This window comes from Cottoperca gobio, chromosome 23 (assembly GCF_900634415.1).
Source record: "Cottoperca gobio chromosome 23, fCotGob3.1, whole genome shotgun sequence".
In the NCBI taxonomy this organism is placed as follows: domain Eukaryota; kingdom Metazoa; phylum Chordata; class Actinopteri; order Perciformes; family Bovichtidae; genus Cottoperca; species Cottoperca gobio.
The window spans coordinates 2,038,434-2,062,815 of record NC_041377.1 but is presented as its reverse complement, the minus strand read 5'-3'; the positions used below and the strand labels follow the sequence as shown (position 1 = coordinate 2,062,815).

The following is a 24,382-nucleotide window of genomic DNA, read 5'->3' as shown; positions in this document are numbered from 1 at the left end:
TTATAGCTCTTATCGCCTCATAATGGAACGGTTCAAGGGGTTGATGAAAATAACATGTAAGCATAATTGCCTGTAAAACAGATTGGTAAAGGAGCCTGCCAGATGCCTTAACATACACATGCCCACCACTAGCTGTTCTGTCTGCCCCCACTTTTCCAAGCATTGCATAGTATTGAGCTGCTGTAAAATGTTTGTGGGATGACTTCAGCTCGTTTTTTTTGTTTTTTTTTCCCACCCCGTGGCACATAGTGTCTGTCTTCTACTTAAGCCAGGTCTTCTTGAAGCCGTCCTGCTGTTGTTTACTTGGCGGCAGTCACATGTCTCACGCTGAGTGTGTTTTATGAGCTGTTTTTGAACTGAAAACACCTGGACCCAGAGACTGTGAATTCCTCATTGTCTTACATAGCAGCAAGTACAATTAAGGCAGAGAGCGCTTGTCAATTTATTGTCTGTGAAAGGGTGAGATTACATTCTTTGCATTTATTCTCAAAATGGCTGCATCTTAAACTGACAAAATGAGGGATATCCTTTATGTTCTCAGTTTAGCTCATCATTGCTGTAGTTTAGGAAATGCATACATTGACAGTGCCAATATATGACACTTATAGGGAGGTAAAAAATAGTTTTATTCCACAATCTGGCATATATCACCAGTACAAATGATATTATACTGATACAACATTGTCTTGTAAAACAAATATCAGCTGATGGGACAGTCTACTATATTGCTGCATCTCTAAGTTTAAGGCCCTTCCTTTACGCTTGATTGGTATTGATCTTTGTTAGCGCTGATCCACGAGTGGCCATAAGATTGAATTAACCTGCTGCTTGCCGTGCCGATGCTACCCCAACTGATCAGCTGATGAAGGAAGATGAGTGACTTTTACTGACTTCAGCGTTTCCTATTGGTGCCATACTAAATATTGTCAACTATTTATTAATATAATACATTTTATTCGAACTCTTAACATTATACTCTTAATTTAAACAATCGACACATTTTTTAACATAGAATTTAGTGATAGAAATTAAGGCTTTTGTTCATCAAAGAGGGGTAACAATAATCCTTTACGTTATTTACAGTGCCCTCAAACTCAATTTTATCACCATGTTTTATAGAGCATAAATGTCAGGTCACTGAGTCCAATCAAGCTGAGATGTTAATAGAGTGTTAAATGAATAATTAATGAACCACAACCATACGCGCTCAGACGCAGACAAGTTACGACCCTTAAGGTCTAGGCCCCACGGTTGTTTTACGATTGATTGATTTTTATTCATCTCATACAGAATCAAAAATCCTAAGGATAACTGGTTAAAGTGAAAACTGTATTTCCAATATGGTCCCAATATGTTAAAGAAGACACGAAGAACCGCAAGACAAAAAAAAAAATGAAACAATCAATCCTGAAATCCAAAAAACACATCACCCCAATAAAAAAAGAATACGTATAACTCCTAAAATAAAAATGTCATTGCATATTTAATTCTAACTCTATTGCTCTTATAGATAATGTTGAGTAACATTCTGGTCCAGTGTGCTCTCAGTGAATAATTGATGACGAATTAATCGTAGTTTTATGTTTACTATCGGAGGATATTAACTGATTGCACAGCTGGCATTGTGTCATATCTGGGTCATAGTTCGCATTTCCTTGTTTTAAACTGCTGACATTTATTATTGATCATTTATTTGGCTAACCGTCGGATAAGGAACTTGCTTAAAACTTTCATTCATACTCCTGTGCAGATTTTAAGTTGTTGCCCTTGTGCTGTGAGTTTTTGGCCCAGAACTCGGGGAGGAAGGGAGTAATGCTCGTCTTTCCTTACTGAGGTAGTGATGGTAGGAGGGATCAGGGTGTTAGAGATTTCAGGCCAGAGAGGAACAGGAAGTGGCTGTTTATTTTTCTCATTTCCTCTTTGAGGCTCTACTAGTGAGCCTGCTTCTTCCACTCCCTCTGCTTTTATATTTGACACTAGCCTAACATAGACGCATGTACACACATGTAAGCATACAGCTATCTGCAATACCGTGCATCATGATTTAGATCTTTGTGTTGTGGTGAATTAAATGCGTTTTGTGTTTGTTAAATTGTGGACCGGTTTCTCATGTCTGTATTGGATCAGTATGTTATTGCCTTGAATTTTATGAATAAGATTTTACTCCTAGTTGGAAGTCTTGTGCGGACTGCAGTTTTATCTTTTGCAGGCTGCACAACAGATGAAAAGCAAGTCAAAATCACCATATTGACAAGTGCCCTTTTCCATATCTAATGTACATGTAAAGGTTTCGTGTTCTGTTTGTTGTTCGTTTACATATTAAGGCTGTGATTAACACTCGATTTTGTCAACTAATCAACTGGTTGGTTTACTCGACAGTTATGTAAAACTGGGTTTCTCCACAAAGAATCATGCAAAAGTACCACTTTTAATCTAATTACCAAATATGTGATCATACATTTGTTGCAAATAAGTAATTCAGCCTAAAAAAAAAAGTATAAAAACACGACTAATCAACCTAAGCAATCTTAGTCATCTAATTCCCAAACGACCTATTAGTCATCGACTCAACAAAGAGGGGGCATCCCTCTTATATATCGGTCAGATATTATAGTTATGATCTAGATTACATTGTAATCATCTTATTTTAGTCCATTCAGAGCTGTGAAATTAGTATTGGTCTTTGTGACCGTGTACTAGCAGTTCAGCATGTGTTTTGATGGATCCATATTTGTGCTGGTAATGGCTATAAATTGGTAGAATGCCTTCAGGGCAGACCCTAACACCCACACACTATCCATTTAACCTCTCTGGCTCAGAGCTTGTTGGCATGAGCGGTGACAGTGCCAGTACGCTGGGGTAAGAGGGGAGGGAGTGCACTGTGGACCATACTCAATGACTCTTTAGTAGACTGACTGTCAGTGACTGCTGACTGAGCTATCTACTGTCCTCCGTATAGTAGCCTCCACATAAGGCTTCTATTATATGGAAATATCAACTGAGGTTGTATTCTGCCATCTCGTCATGGCTATCTGACCTCGCTGCCTTTCTCCCTCCCCCCTGGTGCCCCCTCTCGCCTTTGGACCCCTCACATGGAAACTAATTTGGCTCTCAAGTGGGGCTATTGTTTTGGCTGCTGAGCAAAAGCCCAAGTGAAACATACAGTTACAATCTCACCAGCATTCCCCCCCCTCTTCCTCAATCCTGGTCTTCTTTTTCCATGGGAATCCCAGGGCCATATATGGTCGTCCTCAGTAGCAGCAGGAGCAGATAGAGCACTGAAGGCAGAGGCTGTGTGTGCATGTGTGTAGTCTGGTTACAGCTCCCAACAGGGCTCATCTAGTGGAGGGACCCAGCTGGTCGCCCTGCAGCGCTCTAACCCTCCCCCTCATACCCTCTGGCCTCATGAACCCTGCCAATAGCACAGGAGCTGTGAGCTCTTTGTCTCAGGCGTAAACACACACAGATGTACACCTTACAGAATGAACATTCAAATTCTCACAAGTATTGATTCACTGATCCTCAATTAATCCTTTTTTCTTTTCATGTCTGGATTGTTCCATTTCCAATATAACTTTTCACTTTTTCACCACATCTCTCTAATTGTCTGGGCTGATCTGTCTAACACACACACACACACATGCAAACGCATACACGTAACGCACTCATACTTACATGCAGGCGGTAAGAAGGAATTCCTTTTGTGGAAGTGGCTGCGCGCCTCTGAGCCGATGACGTAGCCCTCGAGGAGTGGCCAAAGCGCTGATGCCTGAAGCCCCAAGGCTAGGAGTATTACTTATCTGGGAATTTCTCCACTGGTATGCTAGTCCAGTGCCTTGCTGCTCACTGGTTATGTAGTTGCAGATAAAAGTTTTACTACTAAAAGGAGGGGGAGAGAAGTAAAGTACAAGAGAGGCCAGTTCTGAGCCCCAGAAGAAGCGGCTCTTTTGTCAACACTGTTGCTTTTTATGAAGGAAAAACTAAACTGTATTAAGCTTTATTGTGAAGTACACATTCTGAAAGCCTTCTTTCTTTCCTTCGTTTTGTACATGCAATGTTTGATAAACCTTACTCCACAATACATGGATCATATTTTGGCTTTCCTGACAGATACTAGAGGCTTTCATCCATCGTACCACAGCAGTTTCACTCCCCCCCCCCCCCCCCACATCACACAAAGAATAAAACTGGAGAGCTTACTGAAAGCACCAGATGATTGCAAGGGATGGCAAAAATTAGCAAGTGAAGTTTTGTTTTTAATATGTTTTAATGTTCATCTCATGTCATGTTTTTTTTATAGAGCACTGAGTGTCTTGTGGTTGTAGAGGTGTCTAGCCAAGTCTTGATCACAATTGAAGTGAGTTACTCAATCCTTCTGCGGTTTAGGGGTTTAAACAACTGTGATAATCTCTTGTTTGTTGCTGTTTTGCATTTAGTGAAAGTAGTGTTATCCACAGACATGTCTGTGGGGAGCTTTCGTTGAGATGGTTTATTCATTAGAAAGTTAATTTGTCCTTCTGAATATCGTAGAGGAATCCTGAGGAATCTGGACATTGTTTCTGAAAAGGCATGTCTCTGTTGAGTTGAGTGGCGGTATTCAATGATTGAGCACCACAAACGAAATTCCATTCACCACCATTGGCAAACACAGCCTAAACTGGTGCGCTAAGGCTCAGATACTATCGGGAAAAGAGTGTTGAAATTTATGCTCAGGGCAGTACTCATGCATGTACATTTCACATGTTCACCTGATGCTGAGATCTCGTTGTTGAAAGCTTACTTTATGTCCCCGTACGCTGCTTTCCTATAATACAGCTGCAATAAACAAGAGACTTGCAGTTGTTTACAATGATGCCATGAGTATCTTATTGTTTGTCCCGAGATTTTATCACGCTAGGTACATAGTAGCCGACATATTATTTGCCCATATGTCAGACAATGAACCTTATGTATAAATGTAAAACCTTCCAATAGCTTCATATGAAATACTTTGTGGATGCTGACAAGTTTTGTATTTGTAATGCTTTAATTAAGTTTGTGTGCATGTTTTTTTTATGTGACACTTTAGTGGGATTGTTTATAATATGGCCCCTTTTTTTCACACTCATAATCTTGAATAAAGTAGATTGATTTGTGGTACGCATGATGGTTCTCATGACATTCCTTACCACACGGGCTTAACTGGCTGCCTGTGCCACTGAGTTCCCCGCCACTCTCAGCAGTAAAACGTGCAGCAGCCACAACAGGAGCTTTCTGCAGGGTGCTTGAGTTGGCCATCTCATGGTGCTACTAAAGGAAGTCAAGGAGGGGAGGGGTCTTCAAGTGTCTCCTTGATGTGGAGTGCTGCTAAATTAAGCCCTGTGCTCTCTGCACAGTTCTCTGGAAGATAATAAACCTACCCTTTTTATACACACAGTAGCTATAACCCTTTACTCTCGCATGAAGAAGACACTGCCTTTTTAAAGTGTTGTGTCTGAGATGTCAGACTTGTCTATCTGAAGTTAAACACAAGGTGCAGAATTTAAAAAATGGTATCCATGTCGTCTTTGAGCCACTTCAGTTCCTGTTAAAATGGTATGACGCTCATGACCTCCATTGGTGTCATGGAAGTTTGTGTAAAATGAAAGGACACAGATAGAAACTGACAGCATTATGTGTTGATAAGCTTCTTACATTGTTAGCTAGCTAATGATTGATCAATTCTCAAAATAGTTGGCGATAATTGCAGCTCTAGATGTTCTTCAATAAAACATAAATGTGGCCATGCACAACGTTTTTTTTTTGTGTCTGCTCATTTACTGCTGACATTAGTCACTGTTTCAGGTGAATGGTTTAGTGTCACCCCACTTGCTCTTGTATTTCCTTTTCAGTCTAGCGTGTTTTGAATGATTTAAATTGGATACAGTGGCACCCACATGATCGCACAACAAGACATCTTTTTGCCACAAAAGGTCATGAGAATCGCTTCAATAACTTTTTAAAAGTCATGCCTGCAAGAGATAAAAGAAAAGAAACATAGCACCTCAAGATACTCATTTCAACATTAGTTTTCTTTATGTTGTCTCTCAGTGGTTTGCTTTTTGTGCTGCCTTCAGGGCCTATCCGAGCAACCCCTGTGTGTTTTTAAAATGAGGTCTTTTCTCTATTTATTTATGTTTCTTACAAAAGCCTGACGAGGCCTGAACCCATGTTCTCTTTTTAGCTTTGTTGTCGTGGCAACAAGACCGGCCTCCTTTCTTGGGTGCGCGTCATGGGTGTATTTTTTTTTTTGGTCCGCTTCGAGAATGGCTTAGCCCATCTTCTTTTGCAGTGCTAGTAGGGAGTAGGGCTTGAATTCCTCCATATTATTTCAGGATTAGACTGGTGCATATGATGGACACTGTATTGTTCCGGTCATAATCTTCTCCATATTTATCCTCACTGGCTTGGTGGAGGTTTATTAAGGTAATCTCTTGGTTGTGCCTATAATCAGCCCCACGCGGGCGCAGTTAATTGGTGAGCGTGTGAAGTGGGATATATGTACATGGTCCTGCTTTACTTAGCTTTCTGTTTTAGGAATGTTTTAATGTGACATGACAACATTGAGGACATATTTGCATAAATCCAGAATCTATGATTACTATTCATCTAGCAATATTTGTTGACCTGTTATTCCTATGCCAACACAACTGTAAAGCATACTATGTGTATGTTTTTGTGTCATGTTTCCTTGGGGTGCTCCATGTTAACTGTGGCTGGCTTGGGACAGGTTTCTTTTTCCTGCTCTTTCATTAAGTGCCACTGGAGGCCAGTTTTTTTTTTTTTTCTTGACAAATATAGGCTGACTGTCCAGTGACGTCTGGCTGATGTTTATTTTAATGTGCTCCCATTAGCATACACCAGCACATAAACAGAAGAAGAGTTGGAAATTAACATGGTAGGAGCAGTACTGTATTGTAACATAAGATGCTAAGTGGTCTGTCAACCTCAAGGATCAAATAGGTTGTGTTTAAGCATTACAGTACACCCTACTACACGGTGCACTCCTACAATATACACTTTTAGATGTTTCCGCTTTACAACACTGTTAAATGTCACATGATTTCAGAGTTTCTCCCTGTTAGACTTGGGGGAATATTGCCAACATTTCTCTTATTTCCCTCAAGGAAAATGTTTTAATGATGCCTACTTTATGTGGATTATGGATTTTCATCAGATTGGACGTTTGACTCCCCTTGACCAGTTTTCAACTTCTTCTTTTTACTGCTTTTTCTTGCGTCGCTGCAAACCACTGCCCACAAAGCCTAATGGATAAACAGAGCTTTTTTCAGAAGCTGGTCCACACACTGTGCATCAAACTCTATCAATCACTTAAATGGAGCATCCTGTGTCCATTGATTAGGTTACTACTTGCCGTTACGTCAACTTCCCAGAAGCCCCAGTTTCCATTAGAAAGGTCATTTGTTATCAGCAAGGAGTGTTGCGTCTGTTGTAGCTGTATGACTTTGTATTCTAGTATAGCAGGCTTTTAGGTTAGAGCTGCCACTAATGATTTTTTTCATTATTGATTAATATGTGGATTATTTACTCGTAGAATGTTAGAAAATCATAAAGAATGTCCATCCCAGTTTCTCAAAGTCCAACGTTATGTCTTCAAATGGCTTGTTTTGTCAGTCCAAAACTCAAAGATATTTACCTTTTTTTAATATGATCAGAAATGGAGAAAAACAGGAAATCTTTGCAATTGAGAAGCTGGAAATGACATTTTGGTTTATTCCATTGTCTTGGTCCTACTCTTCTTTCTTTTTTATGTCATGTAGTGCTGTCCATCTTATTGCCTTTATGCTTTACAAGGCCTCCTCTTCTTCCTCTCTCAGACACACTGGCCAAACAGGTTTAAATGGCAATGTGTCTGCTTGAGTGAGTCATAAAATGTCTGAATGTTTCACTAAGAGCACAGCACAGGTCCTATATGTCATTCTGGGGCTGATTGTGAGGTGTGAGACAGGATTAAGCCCACAATGTTTCTTAATATAACTTCAATTAACAGTCAAATCCCCCTCCTCTACTCTGTCTGACTCACTCTCTGCCTGCTGTGAGATATGAAATAGTTTTGTATTTGTAGATTTATATGAACCATGGAGGTGCAATGTGGGGTTGCAAGACATTTGGAGGTCACCACCATGCTCTAGAAATAAAACGCAGAGGATGCCATGATACTTTCCCTTGACTCTCCTTCTTTCTCCTGTCCCTCTGGCCACTGCAGTATCCATACTCTTGATGTAGGCTGTCATTCTTGCACCTGTCAGCCACACACAATTACAGCCATTAAGTGATTACCTTTTGTTGAGCTCCAATAGTTACTGGGAGGAGCCAGTGGAGGAAGGCTGGTGACGCACTGAAGAGGGAGGTCACAGCCAACACTGCGTTCGCCTTAAGGGGCTTGTTTCCATTCTTGGAGAAGGAGAAGACTTTGAAGAGATAATAAGTGTGTGGGGAATGACTGAAGAGGAGGATTTAGATGAGGACCAGTTTTAAGATGAGACAGAACGCTGTCACAATCCTTTTTTTCAGTCCCATGTCAGCAGTAAAAAAAAAAAGGAAAGTTAGCATTACATGTAAAAGGTGGCTGTTTTGACAGCCAACATGCACATTCATTCTGCATCTGCACAACAGAAAATGTTCTGTATTCTGTATTTATGATCCATGCAAACAAAGAACATGCATAGTACAAACCAGCCTACAATTAAAAATGAAGAGAGACCGCACTAAAAAGGTAGTCACTGATTCACTTGGCTGAACAGCCAGGCAAGACTGCTCGCTTTTACTTCCTGTCTTGGTTACAAATTCAAGACCCACCGGTGCCATTTGCCTTTTATTTCAAATCCCATAAGTAGAAGGCAATATAATGAATCTCTGGAGGACAGGCAAGGCTAAACATGAGTGACCAAAGAATGTGATCGCCCATGAAACAAATAACCACCGTGTCAGATACACTCACAAAAAAACATGGAGTTAATGTGATAAGAGTGGCTAGACTTATTTTGTTTAGAAGTTTGTTTGATACTTTATTTGAACCACATGTCTGCCTTAACTGACATTACCAAGTTGTGGACTTGGATGGAGCCCCACAAGCTGACATGTGCTCGCACAGGATGGAAACATCATTTGCACACGATGATGTCCAACTCACAAACCCTTGAGGGAGACATTTCACTAGTGGTGAGAGCTGCAGACTGCAACACTGTCGAGGTAATATCTGGCGCTGTTGTCTGCCCTGTAACAAAGTCAGATGAACCCAGACTGTTAACAAGTCGATCCGCACCTGGAGGAACTCTGTGCTTGAGCTCACACATACACACACACACACAACGTGAGATAAGCTCAGTGAGGCCACTCTTCAGCCCTGGCCATGTACGGCATTGTAAACGGCCCAAATTTGGACAAGGATTCCAGCCAGATAGTCGTGTGCCCTAAACGTGAGGCCACTGTGTGTTCATGTGTATCTGTTTCCCTCGTCAACGCTGTTGTTGTCATAGCAACCCCAGGAGAGGGAGCGAGACAGTCCAGGCACAGTGTTCAGTGAGGGGATTGGGGTGGCAAAGTGTTGCTATGTTGGTAATTGTTGCGTGTACCTCTGCTGATTATTTACTACAACAGCTGTCAATCTGTGAAAGTTCGATTCCACAGATCAATTCATCCTCGTTGAGAGGTTTCCGTGAGGACTTTTGTTTCTGATCACTGCTTTACAGGTCACTTTGTTATGTGCCTTTCATGTCAGGTAACTTCTGATCTAAGCCTCAGGGCCTCTTTGTGAAAAGAGCACTGCAGGCTCTCCATGGCTGCTCTTCCTCGGTCTCATTGTTTTGGACGTTAAGCAGAAATGTGACCTCCTTGACAGTTTGCCATCCTCAGGCCAAGTAAAGCTGCTCTTGCCCTGGCTGTGTATGAATTACAGTTCATGCATTAATATATATACATATATATATTTACTTGATCATGCACACACTCAGAAAATGGCCTAAGAGTGACATTTGAGCAACTATTTGGATGAATTCTTCAAAATATATAATTATGTAATTTCTTTTAAATTTAATTTATCATGCAGAAATCCATAGGTTTGAATCAAAGAAAAATATTACAAACATAAGTATTATATATATATATATAGATATATATATCTATATATATATATATAGATATATATATATAGATATAGATATATAGATATAGATATAGAGAGATATATAGATATAGAGAGATATATAGATATATATATATATATATAGTGATTGATTGATATAAAATGTCTATTAACATAGGTTGCCTATAAAGCCTAGATTAATAGCTCTAATAAAATACAGATCTTTCAAAATTGTGATTTTCTTTTAAACATTTAACAGCCAAGTGCTGATTAAATGCATAACAGAAAGCCAAAGTACGCCCACCCTGGTGCAAAATCGGTTTCATAATGTAGGTAGAATCACAACATCTCCCACTTCATCCGTCACAAGATCTTAAATTAGATCTCTCCCACTTACAGCTGCTATGTATTTCTGTTTTCACTGTGTCATCGGTCATACTGTATATGGTTTAGTTGAAACGCAGTATTAACGCTGTGAAGAAAATAAGACTGGTGCATGGCTGCTTAGCGCCGACTCTGTTGTCTATGCTTCTGATCAATCAAACATGCACGTTATTCTTCGGGTTGGTCTGCTAGATCTTTACCTTGTGTAATAACTTTCCTTTGACTGTAAAGTTGTATTCAGATTTTCCTTGAGGAACTCCAATTTCCTCTCCCACCTAATGATATGCCTCTTCAGGACACCCTCCTGTCCTTAACCAAGAGACTAGCATAAGATCTGTAGCATGTCCCCAGCTCCAGAGAATGGCACAGTTCTTAATGAACAGACTCTGGGGGCCAAATGGGCTAATAAAGCAGTTTTACTTTTGCTCAACCGCAAATGTGGATTTAATTGAGTGATTCATCAGCTGCTCAGTGGAAGAGAAGAACGGACTGTGTGTGTGTGTGTGTGTGTGGTCTTTTCAGTGGTTAGATTTATCACATGTAAGAAAGTATTTGGCTGATGTGCAAAGCTGAATGCTGAAGTAAAAGCACTCTTTGAAAGTTTTTAAATGCTTACTTTTTGCATAAAGCAGCAGCATATAATCCCAGCACCTCAATGCCTCCATCCATCAGCAGTACTACGTTATGTGGTATTTCAAGCACCCCTGCTATGTGCAGGCAATTTGGGGAATGCTCCGGCTGCCTAAATTCCCCAACAGTTCTAGACGCAGTGCAATGCTCTTTTCATGCAAGCTGTTTGTAACTATAGCCATCCTGGTGACATGAGATCATATGCTTCTTGTATCTTACAGTGGTCTTACTCCCCTGCTCTCTTTTTCTCTCTCTCTCTCTCAGGCATGCATAGATGACAATGTTGACATGGTGACTTTCCTGGTGGAGCACGGAGCCGGCATCAACCAGCCGGACAATGAGGGCTGGATCCCCCTCCACGCTGCAGCCTCCTGTGGATACCTGGACATAGCAGAGTAAGTATTGAGAATCCAGTTTAACAGCCAGTTCATTCACTTCCTAAGAAGCAGTTGCATCGGGTTGGTTTGTGCAAACTCATCTTTACATCCTGATTTATATCGTGCTCATTCTAAGACACTTTATTTTATAACTGCAGCACTCGTCATTTAACCGTTCAGTTCAGTTTGTGTGAACATATCAGGGAGTAGATGGGTCCAACAAGTTTCCTGTGTAAACGTCCAACTGGTTCTATACTATTTTTTATTTGGATTGTCAAAGCACAAAGTGACATCAGGGCTGACACGCTTCTGCTCCAGCTGAGGTCTGCACTGTCCTGTCACCTCTCTGAGCCCCCATTAGTGACCTCTGTCTTTATATTGGTGCTGTCCAGATTGATTGACTCGTACTGTGCTATAATCCTTTTTCTTTAAGATCGATGAAATGGGTTTTTGGTCTCCAATATTTTTAAGGTTGCACAGTAGTTAATGAAATGAACCTTGTTTTGAGTAGGGATGTGCCGATCCAATATTAAGTATAGGTATCGGTCTGATACTGCCCAAAATCTCTGGACATATAATGGAAAGGGAGGGGGGGGGGGCCTAAACTATCTGTCTACAACTGTCATTGAGGTATAGGCTATGTTGAGTTATATCCAGTATTTCACACTGGTATCATAATGCCTTTGTTGTTCTAAATACTCAGATTGAAAGTTTTCAAATGGTGCTGACCAATCAAGTTTGAGCATGGTGTTTTTTTTAGATGGCTAGGTTAAGCAAAGTGCATCCATACACAAGTATTATAAGAGAGGGGAAAAAGGCGGTATCTGATATCGGTATCGGCAGAGACATAAGATTTCTTAACCTCTTTAACTGTATAAAATGGCCATGATCATTTCAGCTAGCATGGCAGAATAAACCAACAAAAGCCATCATTTTCAGAAGCACACAGTCCTTTTCACATTTTGTCTGCAGCAGCGGCCCATCTGATAGCTGAGACACAGATAGTGTTGGAGCGATGTTATCAAATATATCTGGACTCGAGCTCTAGAGTTGCGCCATAGTATTTTCTTGCCCCTAGTCCTTTTCAGGTAAGAAGACTGCTCACAGAACACAACTCAGATGTTATCAGAGGATATTTAAACAGGCGAAAGGGGGCTGAGGGAGCTCAGTTGTACTCATTGTTCAGCACATACACAGTGTGCTGTGACCTGCTTTACGTCTGTGTTACATTACAGGAACTTGGCTTCCGATTTATCCCCCTTATTGATGTCTCCCAAGACATAACAAGTGCAACTGGCTGTAAGAAGACAAACATGTGGCCCATCTGACCACACAATTTAGAGATATTTTATTGTTCACTTCTCAGACCCAAGTCGAGCAAGTCTGAGTCCAGTGGGCCTCGAGAACACCGCATCAGCTCTGGGCTACTATTACAGAAAACAAGACTTTTTTTGTTGTCCCATAATGAATGAAAAGGTCAAGTGTTTGGCCTGATATGAGTGACTAATGGAGACATCATGTCATGGAGAGAAACTCCGCAACCTGGTGTGGGTGGTGAGCTCTCAGTAGACTCATTTTAATCCCAGCAGGACTGTATCTCGAAGCCCCCAGTGTCACCACAGCCATCTAAATGGTAGGGCTTGGTTAAGGATCCCACAGTGGGACTCCAGACCACAAAGCCATCAAACTGAGTAAAGCTGCACAAAAATAGGCAGAATAGAAAGTCCAATTTAAGAAGATATAAAACTTTGAAACGTAACTGCAGTCAGTCAGTTGCCATTTAGGGGGGGAAGTCATAAGTGCTGAGCCTGTCTCAAGTGGTGTGTTCTCCTAATGAGAAGGGCCTGAGTCTCACCACAGCTTTAAGTGAAGGCAGATGAAGTCAAGATGTTAAATAAGTGAAAAGGTCTTGAATCTCTGCTGGGGGTGGGGATACAAAAATATAAAGGGTTAAATCACTAAGGCCTAGTCCAGACATGCACTGGTGCTTTGGAGGCTGTGTCTCAATAAAGTGGAGGAGTACCTCCTACATGTAAAACGTCCTGCTAGCAAGGCTAGAACCAGCACTATTCTGGCAACATCTGTCATTGCATTGCCGGCCCATTTTTATGAAGCTTCACAGAAGGAGATAACGGCGCACACTTTGACAACTCGAGCCAAAAACGTGTTTCTGCTCTCTACACTGAAGACAGAGTTAAAGTAGCCTTGAATACAGTGTCAAATGCGTATTTTGGTTGTCTGCTATGTTTTCTAGAGGGTTTTATGGTTTAACTCCTGGTCTGCAAAGGGTCATGTAGACAAAGACTTGTGGTATTTAAACTAAATCACCAAGATTTCCAAGAGGCTTTATCTTGTTTGGCGATCACCTAGTTGATGCTCAAGTCCTGAGTCCTCTAGAACTGACCACTAGATAGCAATGAGTCTGTGCCACTCCTAGTTCACTGAACCAAAAGCAACATTACACAGCTCCACACACAGTTTCCTCATCAGGTAAAGGAAGTGACGGTTGCCTCGACATCCTTTCCACCCTGTCAGTATGACCTCCAAACCTTTCAGTGCAAAAATCAACCAAAATGTGTGTGTGTGTGTGTGTGTCCTTGCAGGTATCTCATCAGCCAGGGTGCCAGTGTAGGAGTTGTGAACAGTGAGGGTGAGACTCCGCTGGATATCGCTGAAGAGGAGGCAATGGAGGAGCTCCTTCAGAATGAGATCAACAGACAAGGTAAATTATTAAAGAAGTTCTTTGGAAGTGTTAAACCTCTTGAAACTCACCTTCTCCCTGCACTGTGTTGTTGGGTATGCTTGTTTTTGTTACCTTGTTGGCTACAAAATCCAAGTTATTTAATGCCGGCTGAGCATAACTGGTTCGTGCCCTGTGTGTATTTCATGTTTGAGTAAGTTCTCTAGTAGAGTGAGTTCTCATTGGGTGTCAGTCACCTGCTGTCTATCACTTGCTCGCGTGAATAAAACTTACATACTTATAGAAAAGGGATCCAGCTGTGTTGTGAGAACATGTGATGATTCAAAACTGAAAAGTCGAGTCTTTCTATTTCGGGCCAGGGCATTCTTGAGACGATGAAAGGCCCTCCCCTATGGTGAGAGGCCACGTACAGACGTGTTAACTGGCCCCGGGCCAGAGGGGTGCTCCTCAGCTCACTAATAAAGGTTGGCTGGCTTACCCTCCTCTGTGGCATAATTTGCCTTTTTTTTTTTTTTAAAGCTATCTTCACATTTTAAGGTTGCTCCGACTGATCGGCCTCCAACTGTTATGGGACGTTCTTAATAGTTTAAACGGTGGTATCTATAAAGGCCGATCGGATTACTTCTCAAATAAATAGATAATAACAGATAAATAGCTTCAAATAGATCCCGTGATCGTTGTTTGGATCAGTCCACACATGTAGGCCCCATTATAAATGTTTATGTTAAGCTTAATAAACTGTCTTTATGCATTATACAGCATGTGATATACAGCATAATGCGTCCACTATCTTCACACTGGTTTAAGTGTATTGTGCATTAGTGTTAACCGTCTAGTATAAAAGGCTCTCTGTAAGCTGTAAGTCTCTTGACAGTTCTTTAAGTCGAGGTCTAAGTGTTTGAAAGCACACAGCATCCAGTGATAATCACACCCAGCGTGCTGCTTGCATGTTGCGCTCCTTGTCCGTGTTATATAATGGCAGCGGGACATGCACCCACCCGAACCTCGAGCATCTCAGCCAGCGGCAGTTGTCAACTTTCATTTGTCGATGCCTGACGGATGTGCTGCCTGGTATGGAGCATCCACACGCGGCCTCTTCTAAGATCCTTAACTGACGGACGCAAAACCAAACTTCATTTACCAGGCTCATAATCTTCAAACTACTGAATACCTTTTTAATATTGTGAAGATTATCTTTTCATATTTGAGCCTCATTTCATTCTTTTAAAGCAGACTTGCTTAACTCTGCTTTCGAGATAACACTTCTGTGAAGAGTGAATTTGCAATAATCCTGGCCTCAGGGCGGCTGCATACAATCCACAGCTCAGTTCTCTGTGCTCGAGGTAGCAGGCAGCATTATGCAACTAGCTGTTGTGTAACACTTTTGAGTGATTTGTAATGTGATTTTCTCCTCTCCGAGAGATACCGGTCACGGGGTTAAACTTGTTAGCAAGTGGCCATGGTTTCCCCTCGGCAGGGACAACCTCAAGATCCTCTTCTTGACCCTGATTGGGTCAAGTGACTGGACGGCCCTGTCACCCTCCTCCATCCGCTGCCTTCGTGAGGGCTGCTGCCGGTCCTTTAATGGACTGAAGGCGGACACTCATAGATGTTTCTAAATCACGCCGTGTCCCTGGTGGTGAGAGAACGTGGGGGATTTGGATTGCTCTGACAGTAGTTTCCTCTCGTCTCTAAATTGCCTCTTTTTCTAAAAAGCCAGTAACTACACATAACGCTGAGGTTCCTGGTGCTTCCTTCAGGGCAGATTTCTGTACATATTTTATTTCTGCTTTACCAAACACGCTAGGTATATTGAGGCGAAGGGGGAGGCAAGTCCTTTTTTGGTCTATTGAATGTTCTCCTTATCTTATGTAGAAGATGTGCTGTTCTTTTGTAAAAACTCAACTTTGAACTGCTGCCAACTTTTCCACTCGGCTCCTGTTCTGCAGTCCTACTTGGAGGCCATTAGGCTGCCTGCTTTTTATAGGCACAGTGTAGGCTACCTCCCAAGAGATCACGGGACGTTGGCTTACCTGGCCGGCTCCCATTACCTACATTATCTGAACTGAACTGGAAGTTTAGTATCATGTCCCTCCATAGCATATATGCTCTGCGTTTTCTCTTACTACTGTTTAAAGAATTAAATAGTTACACTACATACTGTGCTTTTTGAATATGTGAAAATAATCCATTAAAAACATATAGGTGCTGATGGAATACACCACAACAATGTGTGACACTGGGCTGGATCACAGATTACAATTACGTCATGTAGTTTTGTAAAAGTCTGATGCTGTGAAGTAATGCGTGTCTTTTATTTACATGTTGATTGCATTTGTCACTTGTAATGGTATTATAGTTACAATCTTTGTATTAATGTCACCATGTTGGCGGGCCAACCAGTGAGACAATGTTACAGTCCCTACAGGCTTGAAGACGAACTATCAAAAGCTTATAGCAGATGACTTGGTGACTTTTTGTTTGGGACTTAAGTGTCTTTCTTGCTGAACAGATGTCCTCGTGTTGCCGTACAGCTAGCAATGGCTAAACCTCTGGGTAGACTTTTCCGGCTCTTTTTTCCTTGCAGACACAGATGTACTCTTTTATTGGTTTAAAAGCTTGAGGCAATCTTTCAGCGTTCTAGAGTGTCAGGAAATGAGTGATGATGAATCCTTGAGAGTAGAACAAGAAACCTATAAGATCAGCTGAAGTCTTGGCTCCCACCCCAGAGCACTTCTTGGATCACTGTTTGTGTAGGTCAACACAGTTAACACTCGGTTGACGAGTCAACGACTCATGCAGAGGTGCATTTTAGACTCGTCTCGTGTTCCAACCAGGTGTCAACAAGACAATACAGGCCTGTTTCTATTGCTGCGCCGCATGCAGCTTATGTCGTAGACATATTGACCCACTTATCCGGCTGAGGCCTTTCTTCTTTTAGCTACTATTTAATTTACAAATTGACAGATTATTGGCGCAAAACTGTTTTGCTTAAGTGCTTTATAACATCCTCTAGTGTTTTACAGAGGCTGCCAGAATATTGTCATGTCTATGTTTCCTCTCAAGAACCGTAAATGTAATGGATGACATTGATGAAAGCGCAAGGGTTCATGGGTTGAGTCTTGTGTAACAGACTTGTCATAGCCATCATTATTGCCGCTTTATCATAGGGTTTGCACTCGTCCTGGAAACATCTCTTCCAGTCATAAAAAAGTAAAATATTTTGGGTTATTGTATGATGCATTTGTCATCATTTCTAAGCATATAAAGAGGTGATTTCATAAGTTATAGCCAAAGACTTATTCACGTCTGAAAGCACTGAAAACGTCCTGGAAAATGATCTCCAGAAAAGATTGGAAACCCTGTTCAAATTGTTATGCAACGATTTTTCCCCTGGCTTTGTATTTACATAAAGTCTGTCCTCGCTCTACTTGCATTCCAAACTTTTCCCATACCTTTTCACCTCGATGTAAGACGAGTAGAACTCCATGTAAATACCTCGATGTGATTGCGACTCATTCTAGTTCCCCTACTCTCTGGGTTCAGTGTTACAGCTGACAGCTTGTCCCTAAGTAGCGGGTAATCTTTGACAGTCTCCTCTTTACTTACCAGGGGTGGATATCGAGGCAGCCCGGAAAGAGGAGGAGCGGATCATGCTGAGGGACGCCCGGCAGTGGCTCAACAGCGGCCAGATCCAAGACAGCCGGCACACCAAGTCTGGAGGAACGGCGCTCCACGTAGCTGCTGCGAAAGGATACGTTGAGGTTTTAAAGTAAGCCGTGGTTCTGATTTCACATGCCTCATCTCTGTTGCGACAAAAAAAAAAGATGTAACCACCATTTAATTTATTGCTCGTTGTTCCATTAAGCCCTTCCTGGTAGTTGCATTATATAAATGCTATTTGTATTGAAGACGGTGGAGAGGCCTCGCTTCGTGTGTTTTCTTCGCTAACGCCAGACACATCTCGGTCTCTGCGTCTCGTCAATGTTCCAACATCGTCTCTGTGGGTTGTTAATACAGCGACACTGCAGCCACCTGTCCATCTGCTCTGGGAAATCAGCCAGCACACTTTATACTGCCATAGATAGCTCTACGATCTCTGATGTTTAGTGCGACTATAATATATACAAGACGGAGATCTAAATGTTTTCCCCATCGTGACAGATTTATGTCCTTAATTATGAGAGTTTTAAAAGTTGCCAACCTCATTCTGCTCTCGCTTAGGGATGATTTAAGATTTTCAGATTATGTGTCCGTGTGTATCTGATAAATCCGACCTGGGGTTACAATGCTGACCCACTTCTGAAAGCCTGGACACTGTCAGCGCTTTTTAAAAAGATTAGTTTTACAGAATAAAATCCAAGAACTACATTTAACAAATTGTAATTTTTGTCTCCTCTCTCTTTCTCACACTCTCTCCACGTCTTTATTGTGCAGGCTTTTAATCCAAACAGGGTATGATGTAAATATTAAGGACTTTGATGGCTGGACTCCTCTACATGCATCAGCACACTGGGGCAAAGAGGAGGCATGTCGGATACTGGTGGAGAACCTCTGTGACATGGACCTCATTAATAAAATGGTGCGTAACTTGAACCTGTCATGAGTCCTGTCATTAAGTGCTGTGCAAACTATATTTTTGATAAATCTTATTTCTTATCTCAGGGTCAGACAGCTTTTGATGTAGCAGACGAAGATGTTGTGGGATACTTAGAAGAACTACAAAAGAAACAGAATCTGGTAAGTCCACGTGTGAACTAATGACGCATCTGTCAGCTATCGAGGATCGTACGCCGCGCTGTCTTTTCTCCCGTTGGATTAGCTTTGTTTGTCTTCTTTATTCCAGCTGATAGGTGACAAGAAAGATGTTAAGAAATCTCCTTTGATTGAAACGACAACCACTGGGGATAACAACCAATCACTGAAGCCGCTCAAGAGGTAAATGGTTTAGCGGTGCTGAATAAATTGGTGTTAGGATTATCGAGCCAATTATAGCACATGCGTAACTAAAAGTTAGAATATTTGACTTGTATCCTCTCCTGCAGTTAAACTACGCTGACGCTGAAGTTCTGTACTAATGCCATGTGCGCTGTGTGAAACGTGTGTGTAACGTGTGTGTTGCAGCAAAGAAACGCTGCTTCTGGAGCCAGAAAAGAGCGCCCTACGCATCGAGACCTTAGAGCCGGAGAAGGTGGATGAAGGAGAGGAGGGGAAGAAGGACGAATCGAGCTGCTCCAGCGAGGAAGAGGACGACGAAGATTCAGAGTCGGAGACTGAAGCAGGTACTGTGTGTGTGTGTGTGTGTGTGTGTGTCTTATTTTACTGGTTGTTAAATTATCATTGTGTTCAGTTTTCTACGCATCGCCACATAAAATGTTTATTTTCGATGATGCATGCGTCACAATAACACGTTCCATACTCGTTTTCATTGTTTGTTGACTTCACACCACGTTTCTTTTCGACCCCCTCCAGACAAGAGCAAGCCTTCAGCATCGGTGAGCAACAGCACGACGCCCGCCCCAACCAGCATCCCCGCGTCGCCCCCAACTAGCCCAACCAACCAGGTGACAACCCCCACTTCACCAGTAAAGAAGGTGCGACCTGGTGGACGAGCATTTACCATCCGACCCTGCGCAGACAGAAGTTCTGGCATAAAACAAATATAAAGACAGATTTCTCTAAGAATTAGCAGCTGATTGGTTTTAAAAGGCCTTGGAGGAATTAAAGGCTGCAGCACAGCCGTGATTTGATCATGTTACTACCCTCAAACCACAGCACGTGGTAACAACAGCTCCTCTGTCGCATCAGCTGTGTTCTACTGAGACATGTTGGTGCCTCACTCTGTACACACATCAGAAGACTTCACCATCTCTTAAGGTTCCCTCCCTCTTGAACACAAACCTGATTTCACAGCTCGCTGAAGATGCATAAATGAGTGTGGAGTTCATGCACTGGGCCGTCTCAGAAATAGCTGTCTCTAGTCGTGATTTGCTCTTCATGTCGCAGTACAATGAGCACACAGTCACAGAGGCCCCCCCCCCCCGAGAAGGACATTTACGACTTATTGTGGGTGGCGTTCAGCAAACATGGCGAGCGGGCTGCACAGTGGGGATGATTGGTGGTTGATATTCTGGATGGTGTTAACAGTTTACTATTAGACTGATGGGGAAACCAGGAGGCTCAGAGGGCAGTGGGAGTGTTTGGTTGTTAGGAATAAAACTAAGGCGTGCAGGTTTTCCCACTTTTGAGTCTGCTGCCCTCTGCTGGTAAAATGAGGCCAAGCATTTTACTACAGGTTTTCTAAGGGCATGTCTGCTTCCTTTAAACAAACCCTTAGAATAGGAACATAAGGCACACTACGAATGGTTATTAAATCCAATAGTTTACGCGGCTTAAAAAATATGTTTACTCTGAATTACGGGCAAACTGTTGCCGATGCCGATTGCTCAAAATGCAGACCATATTAGGAATATAGATTTCTACCTTTATCTTCCCCCTCAGCTTTATCTTCTTAAATCTCGTGTTGTCATGGGATTAATGTCAAATATTAAATCCCTAAATAAAAACCACTCATTCCTTAAGTCTGTGACCTCACACTGCATTACCGTTCCAAACATCTGAATGCAGCCGAGTTTGACCTTTTTCGTCGACGTCCTGCAACCAGTGGCCACCTTTCCAAGATGTTGTTGTTTCCCCCCCCCCCCCCTGCTTCTGTTCTTGTAATGATCTCCTTGTTCAGTCCCACTTTGAAGCCTAGTGCTCACACGTCACAATGCCTTCTGTCTAACAAGAGTGAGCAAAAACATTAACAATGTCCAGACACTACCAAATGTTTGTTGGACCTGTCCTGGTGGTCCCCCCCCCCCCCTGGTTTGGCAGTAAGCATTGTGTGGTGTGACTAGGCCTTAAACAAATCTGTCCTTGCCATAAAGTGTTTCTTTGCTGCTGCTTCTGTTTTATTCTGGCTTTTTTTTCCTTTCTTTTCTGTCTCAACCTCCTCCCTGTCCTCCCTCCGCGTCTTTCTCATCCTGGGCTCTTGTCTTGGTTGGCTTTAGTTTGATTGTATTCCCCCCCTCATGCCTGTGGCGGAGCCCGGCTGTCCTGCATTGTGGCGTCAAGGCTTGCGCAAAACTGGCATTTCTCTAGTGCCCAAAAAACCTATGGTGAGGCCTTGGTGTGCACCAGAGTTGTTCTCCCATCCTACATGCACCTGTGCACTAAATAAATACTTAACCCCCCCCCCCAAACCACCCTGGCCCAATCCAAGTGACGCTGGTTGAACCTCCCTATCGCTGGCTTTCACTCATCAACCCTACATGGTGGTGTTTTCACCGTCCTGGTCATGCCTTCACCGTGTGTCTGTGTGGCTTCTGTGTTTTTGTTTAGTTGCTCGTGGCTTTGTTGCATCTTTTGATGGTTTGTTTTAATAATGTACATGTGGCCAGACCTGAGAACGACCGATAGGACTCCAAAAACACAACCGGTTTAATTCTGCTACATATCATATTTTGAGAATAGCATTGACTCTAAAATGTAACTGGCATGCCCTTCCTTTTTAAAAGTGTCCTCTTCATGGTCTCATCTTCTAATCCTTAAAGTGTCCGCCCCTGGAGATAATTCTAACTGTCTTTGACCTGATTGACTTTTGTGTTACTCACCAAGACGACTAAAACTCTCATCTTTATACTTTTTAAATGGTTTATTTTGCACACTAAACCCCCTGCCCCTTCCTCCCGCTCAGGCCACTCAGCCCGCTGGTAAGGTCTCAACTAAAGTGGTCGAGGAGGAGAGGAAGGACGAGTCTCCAGCGTCGTGGCGGCTGGGTTTGAGGAAGACGGGCAGCTACGGGGCGCTAGCAGAGATCACAGCCACCAAGGAGGCTCAGAGGGAGAAGGACATGACTGGGGTGATGCGCTCAGCCTCGAGCCCCCGCCTCTCCTCCTCTCTGGACAACAAAGACAAAGAAAAGGTCAAATATAGTATGACATATAAAATGTAGTCATTTCCTTCTTTAGGCCATATGAGGTCCCATTAACCAGCTTGCTACAGCATGTATGTATTTAAAAAGGCGGGTTAGTGATGTGTCTTTGGGCATGATGTCATCATGAAATGCTGCACTGTTGTATAAAAAACAAAAATCTACTGTTGTACCGTCCTCGTATTGATATTTGACATCTTGGTCACTAACACGGGTCCCTTTTTGTCCCTCTGCCTACAGGAAAAGGATAAAGGAACTCGACTTGCCTACGTGGCCCCCACCATCCCCAGGAGACTGGCCAGTACTTCAGACATTGACGAGAAGGAGAACAGGTAAAACCCAGGAGCCGAGCGGCTCTGTGCAAACATGCGCTGGCATGAGCGGCTCCTGCTGCCCACTGCTGTGTGTTTCAGGCAACATGCCTCAACGCTCTGCCGGGCGTGTTGAAGTGCCTTTTTGATTAGGTTTTTATGTTTGACTAAAAAGGGTTAGGGTTAGATATGTCTAGTATCTATGTCAGTATCTGTTTGGGCAAGCATGAGGTACTATTGTAGCTTATTCCCCAGGGACTCTACTGCTCTGATACGTAGTGGCTCATACACCCGGCGACGCTGGGATGACGACCTGAAGAACAGCGAAGGAGGCACTTCCACCAACCGAACCCCCAGCTACCAGCGCAGGTCAGCCTCTACTGCGACACAAACAGCCAAACTACCCTCCCTCCTCCTCATCAGATCTCTGCTCCATCTGATGTTTATACATTATGAGGTTGATTGCATAGCTTTGGAACTAAACCCACTGTGTAGATAGCATGGATAGTTGTTTATCAATCATCTTACTGTACATTCCGCTCGGATCATGTCATCAAGAGATATGTACGTACATGCTTCCATGCACAGCAGCTGCTGCTGAGAGCCAATGCGAGTCGGCACGCTTCTCTCAATCACTGTCACAGAGTCTGTTGCATGACTGTACCTGTCCTGTCAGGTTGCTGTGCCACTGAGTTTGCAATGCATTACTCACTATGACATTTTAACAAGTCCACACACCTGTCTGACTTCCAGATAAATCAAATTACTAGGGTTGTTTGTGGCACAACACCTAGACATGGACTTCAGCTGCATTCATGTCATATGGGAACAACACTGTATTCTTATTCATTTATTTAAACCGGTGTGTTGACTGGACATCAAAAACACCTTCATTTATGACTTCTCCAAACACGGTTTAACTCATGAGCGGTTGCTGTGAATTGTCCAGTCAACATCTAACGCCATGTGACATGAATGCACCAATAGTTTGTCAGCTTAATGGTCTTAAATATGTATGTTTCCTATACTATATCTGTGTCTGTGTGTGCGCGTCCACCGCTAACATGCTTCTCTCGCTCCCACCCGCCTGCCAACACGCCAGCACGTCCCATACGCTAGCACTAGGGCGGAGCGGCAGCACGCGGGACGTGCCAGCCAAGTCTTCGTCCACCTCCAGCTTGGACCCTAACACCTGTAATACTAAACCCTGGCAGCCACCCACCTCCCACTACCAGTCTTACAGCATTTACCGCAGGTACACCAGCCTCCCCCGGGGCACCTCCGTCTCTACACCTACCTGTCCTCTCTGACTGCGTGTCCCTGCTCTGCCGATGTGCCTCCCATGTGTATTGTGTTGCATTTCATATCCAAATGAGTATCTGAAGGTGGTTTTAACATTTCACTACTCTCCTCTGGAGTCTGCTTCAGATTCAAATGCAGACACTGGTCAAGGAAATTATATTTGTTATATATATATGTTTGAAATGCAGATTATATTACAAAACCTCCTAATCTCATGTCGTCACAATGTTGATATATGAGCGCCAATATCTAATTTATCAACTAATTATCTCTGCAATAATTTATTTATTATAAGCTGTATTTGTATCCCATTCGTGCTCTCAATTTGTCTGACATCTTGTCCTCCAGCGGCTCTTTTGGCAGAAGACACGAGGACTTGGGTTCCTCGACCACCTCCTCCTCTTCGACCACCACCACCACCACCTCCTCATCTGTTACCTCGCCCACAGGCCACCGCGGCCTGCTCTCCAGCCTGGGCTCCTCCTCCACCCGCACTGGCTCCACCAGTCTCACCAGCAGGTACCATGAGATGCCGAACATCTGTAATGCATGGCGTGTAGATATTGTAACTGTGTT

General features: G+C 42.8%; 1 protein-coding gene across 6 annotated transcripts in view; it reads left to right on the top strand.

The window, feature by feature from the left end:
• The window catches only part of ppp1r12a (protein phosphatase 1, regulatory subunit 12A), a 42,652-nt gene that overhangs the window by 7,000 nt on the left and 11,270 nt on the right, over positions 1-24,382 (top strand). For 2 of the 6 annotated variants that reach the window (XM_029461644.1, XM_029461640.1), the window contains exons 2-14: positions 11,402-11,532; positions 14,118-14,236; positions 17,828-17,987; positions 18,653-18,797; positions 18,881-18,955; positions 19,062-19,153; positions 19,340-19,497; positions 19,688-19,809; positions 21,957-22,184; positions 22,434-22,525; positions 22,760-22,873; positions 23,607-23,759; positions 24,155-24,325. In XM_029461644.1, coding sequence (XP_029317504.1) covers positions 11,402-11,532; positions 14,118-14,236; positions 17,828-17,987; positions 18,653-18,797; positions 18,881-18,955; positions 19,062-19,153; positions 19,340-19,497; positions 19,688-19,809; positions 21,957-22,184; positions 22,434-22,525; positions 22,760-22,873; positions 23,607-23,759; positions 24,155-24,325 — 1,760 coding nt within the window. The remainder of the gene's footprint in view (positions 1-11,401; positions 11,533-14,117; positions 14,237-17,827; positions 17,988-18,652; positions 18,798-18,880; positions 18,956-19,061; positions 19,154-19,339; positions 19,498-19,687; positions 19,810-21,956; positions 22,185-22,433; positions 22,526-22,759; positions 22,874-23,606; positions 23,760-24,154; positions 24,326-24,382) is intronic. The other 4 variants (XM_029461646.1, XM_029461645.1, XM_029461642.1 and 1 more) reach the window with 3 other exon arrangements.